General features: G+C 51.2%; 1 protein-coding gene across 3 annotated transcripts in view; it reads right to left on the bottom strand.

Moving 5' to 3' along the window:
* Window positions 1-4,417, bottom strand: part of LOC104858689 (tubulin monoglycylase TTLL3) — a 26,536-nt gene extending 22,119 nt beyond the window's left edge. For all 3 annotated transcript variants that reach the window (XM_033768109.1, XM_019206850.2, XM_033768110.1), the window contains exon 1: window positions 1,716-4,417. In XM_033768109.1, coding sequence (XP_033624000.1) covers window positions 1,716-1,758 — 43 coding nt within the window. In that variant the 5' untranslated portion in view covers window positions 1,759-4,417. The remainder of the gene's footprint in view (window positions 1-1,715) is intronic.

The raw sequence follows: 4,417 nt of genomic DNA, 5'->3' as shown, positions 1-4,417 counted from the left end.
CCCCAAGCCGCGCGTCCCAGACCCCGTCCCTTGCGTGCCGTCGCCTTGGAAACCACCTCTGGCACAATTAGAAGCCGGCAGCCGGTTCGGAGGCCGCAGCCTGGGACAGAGGAGCGAGGGCTCCCCGCGGCACCCGGCTGGCGCGCAAGGCATCGGGTCAGGATCGCTCTGAGTTGTTTTTCATGTGCAACGACCCTGGGACTCGAGTTCCATCCTATTTAGTGGACCCCGTACCGTACTGTCGAGTGGGCCAGGTGCTGGCGTCCTGACTCACCGAATTTACAGCCCCTATGGCGCGGGGAAAGGGAAGCAAGATCAGAAATAAAATAGCTGCTGGTGTAACGATGAATGAATGAAGCCGAGAAAGGGCGGAGATTCGCTAGTGTAAGAGGTAAAAATATTTTCATTGATCCATGTTTCATTAACCAATCTAATAAGCCCTTAGACTTAGCGAGGTCAACTAGCAAAGACAGGCAAGCTGAACAAAAGAGACTAACTCCAGGGCTATAAAGATGCGAAACAAGTTTTCCTGAATCCTGGGAAGCCAAGCTAAAAAAAAACACAAACAAACAAACAAACAAAAAAAACAAAGAAATGGGAGGAGGAGGGGATAAAGGAACAGTGAGATTGGGGAAGCAAAAGGTACAGGATGAATCACACTACAAGCTTGGGCAAGTCTCACATCCACCTCTGAAGAGGGGAGACTCTTCCTGAGGGAACTAAAAGGCAGCCAGCAGGTGGGGGAGCCTGGTGGGGATGGGAGGGTATTGGGGATAGAGCCTGGGCCATATGTGGGGCAACACAGTGCCAAGCACAACCCTCTCAGGAGCCTGCAAGTAAGAAAGGGCCCGAGTCTAGAGGTGTAATATACTGGAAGCTGTGCTCCAGCCCCCAGGCCTAGACTGGGAAGGGATCTTTTTAGAGGCAGTGGCAACATATTTTCCTCAAAAATTATAGGGAGATAAGGCTCCAAGATGTGAATTTGCCACAAAACACAGTACAAGCACCACTGGAACCCACCTGGTCTCTCAACTTTTTGAGACAGGGTCTCAACATGCATTTCAGGCTGGTCTTGAACAGTGTATCCCAAGCTGGTGTCAAACTCAATGATCCTCCTGCCTCAGCCTCCCAAGTGCTAGGATTACAGGTGTGACCCAATGGCCAATTTAAACACTCTATACATCATGTACTGTTATCACTTATGGGTTGCCTGATCGTGTGCCATTAAACAGGCAGTTTGAGAGGCAAACTAGCTGTGAACCCAGCTTTGTTAGTCGCTGAGCAGATCTGCTCTCCAGTCAAGGTGGAAACTACCCCAACCACCTGTCCACCTGACCCCAGAGATTTACCTTTCCAACCAGTGTGGCTGGTAACTATACCCCCAGGAGAGAACTAGCTGCTTTAAAATCATCAAATTGGCTGGGCATGGTGGCACACACCTGTAATCCCAGCACTTGAGGGAGGCCGAGGCAGATTTACTGCAAATTTGAAGCCAGCCTGGGCTACCTGGTGAGTTCAAGGGGAACCTGAACAGCACAGTGAGACCCTGCCTCAAAAAGCAATAGAGCTGGAGATTTAGCTTAGTGGTACCACGCCTGCCTCACAAGCACAAGGTCCCAAGTTTGATCCCTGGTACCAAAACCATCAAATCTGGTTTTAGAAACTTTGGACCCCAGAAGAGAGCTTTGTGGCCCATTGGGTTCTGGCTGGCTCACCCAGACAGCGGTGTCCTGAGATGGTTGAGTGGCCAGCTGCCATGTCCTCATGGTCATCCAGCTTCACTCCCAGCACCTTTAACACTCAAGTGCCTGCATGGAGGTATAACTCAGCCAGCCAGGCAGAGGTCACAGAGATAATGTCATAAAGGGCGTGATAGTCGTTCAGGCTGCCCCCAACCCAACCCCTCTTCCCTTTACCATTACTTGTCCTCCCCTTTAAGAGATTTCTTGGGTCATCAGGAGGACAGTTTTTGGAAAGTTCAGCTCAAAGCCGGGTCCTTTCTGAAGTTTCCCTGACCCACCCTCTCATACATCACCTCCCCCACCCCGATTTCTAGTAGTGACTTTATAATAAATTCTCCACTGCACCTATTTACATGCCTCCCTCTTCTACCCCTACCCCCTAGCACAACATGGGGTACCAGCCCGGACACTGGCCTGAAGAACCACTAGCCACTGTTCACTCAGTGCCCATGCGGCAGGGACCGTTGGTCCACTTTCATCATCTCTACTTTATAGATTAAGAAACTGAGGCACAAAATACAAATGTGCCCAAATGTAGCAACAACAGTCAGGACTCAGACACAAGCTGTTTACTTCAAGGCATCAATAAAAAGGCCAGCACTTTCTAGAATAACTCTGATGACAGAAATAGGAAATATGTGCTGTTTGAGATGTTAGGTACAAGTCACTTGTAGCTACTGACCGCTTGAAATGCCACCAGCGGGACTGAGGAACCAGATTTTAAACTTTATTTAACTGTAATAATTTAGCCACATGGGGAAGTGATTGCTGCTTTAACACAGGCAGTTTACCCTTTTGCTCAGAGGCTGGAGGATCTAGAGCAAGCCATGCCATCTCCCAGAACCTGTTTCCTTAAACATGAAATGAGATCATTGTTTCTGAGGTTAAATCAGCTTTCAGCCTGAATGAGATTATAGTAAAACCACCAAAGCTCCGAAGGAAAAGACAGCATTTCCAGAAGTGATGGCGCTGGGACTGCAGAGGATGGGTCTCTGGGTTGGTTGGGACTTTCCTTGGGATACCAGTAGATTGATCCAAGATCCAAGTCTGTCTTGTGGGGAGAACTAGACCTAAGGACCAGCTGCATGGCCTCTGGATGAAACAGCCCACCTCCTTTTGGTTCATACACACAGATTACAGACCTCATGCAGCCCCAAAGGGCAAGAAGAGACTTTAATTAGGGGAGGGAGGAGCCACCAGAATCAGAAGAGACAGCGGGCACGGGAGCAGAGGAGCCACAGTGGCAGAGGCCCCGGCCAGGAACCTGGAGGACACTCACCTCTCGAACCTCTAGCACAGGCACTATATTAACAAGACAGGCGAGACAGTGCCCCTCCTAGCTGGGAAGGCATTGAATGGCCCTGCAGCAAGAGGTGGCCTGCTTTTGGGGCCCAGCTCCTAGGGGTGGCTGGTAGTCACAGATTCAGCCCTTATCCACAACTAGCATTGGGTAACCATCTTCAGGCAGAGCTCAGGAAGCTGGCAAAGGTTTCCTGCCACTTCTACTGAGTCCAAAGAGGCTTGGGAATAAGAGGACAAGGGAGAGAAACCGGAGTCTGAAACCTCCCTCTCTCCCCACCTTAGGTGGCACAGGGGAGCAAAAGTAGTCGCCTTCTGGCTCCAGGCCCGCCCAGACCCACAGCGACCAGTAAGGTACACTCACTGGGACCAGTCACAGCCACTGGAGGTGGAGGTTGTTTTTGTTAAAAAAAAAAAAAAAAAAGACAAAAAGGTTACAGTCTTCTACAAGCACAGAGTTAAATTTCAAGATGTTAAAAAACAAGTGTCCCAGCCCAGGGGACTGAACATCAGAAGCCAGCCTGACCAGGCACGGGTGGCCTTGAGGCAGGTCCACGCTGCTTTCTTGTCCAGCCAGCAAGCACATCACCCCCTCCCGAATCTGAGGCCCACCCTCCCCTGCTGCCAGCTGCCTGCTGCTGCTGCCGCTGCCACAACCGCCGCCGCCACTCTGGAAGGTGACTCCAGGACGCCTACGCAGAGACTTGCAGAGACACGTAGAAACACCGGGGAGGCTGAGGGGAAGGCCTCGAGATCCAGCCAGATGGTTTAAAACTGTCAAGAGAACCAAGAGCCAATGAATGGTGATTGTTCTGTCTCCTCCTGGGCCAGCCCCGGGAAGTGGACAGTGTAACAGCTATAGCCGTCTTCAGATCTGAGGGGTGAGCTTGAGACCTATGCCAATCCACAATGGGGACGCTTACTTCAGCTAGCCCTCAACAATGTCCCATAGGGCAGCAGCCTTTGGCCTAGCACAAACAAACAGAAGAGACCCTGGCCAGGTTGTGAAGGCAGTCATACGCCCTGTGAGACCATGCTGGATGAGTGGAGGGTGTTTCCCTTAGACGTGGGGACTCACATGCAAGGTGTGTTGAGGACTCGGCAACCCAGGGGGACAGGGCTTCAGGATCTGGTACGGTGTGTCATGCTCTGTGTGGTCTTCGATTAGGATAGGCCTGGTAATGTTTTCTGTCCTCAGTTATCCCCCATGAGGCCAAGGACAGAGCCTCTAGAGCTTTCAAGAGGATTGAACACAGCCCAAAGACTATGAAGCCAGGCTTGGTGGCAGATGCCTGGAATCCCAGTGCTATGGGAGGCTAAGGCAGTAGCATCACAAGTTTCAACCCTGCCCAGGCAAGTTAGAGACTTACTGAGAC

The sequence above is a fragment of the Fukomys damarensis genome, unplaced genomic scaffold, assembly GCF_012274545.1.
Source record: "Fukomys damarensis isolate Sample0158 unplaced genomic scaffold, DMR_v1.0_HiC HiC_scaffold_24, whole genome shotgun sequence".
Classification (NCBI taxonomy): Eukaryota; Metazoa; Chordata; class Mammalia; order Rodentia; family Bathyergidae; genus Fukomys; species Fukomys damarensis.
Note: the sequence above shows the minus strand (reverse complement) of the source record. Positions and strands in the feature narration are given on the sequence as shown.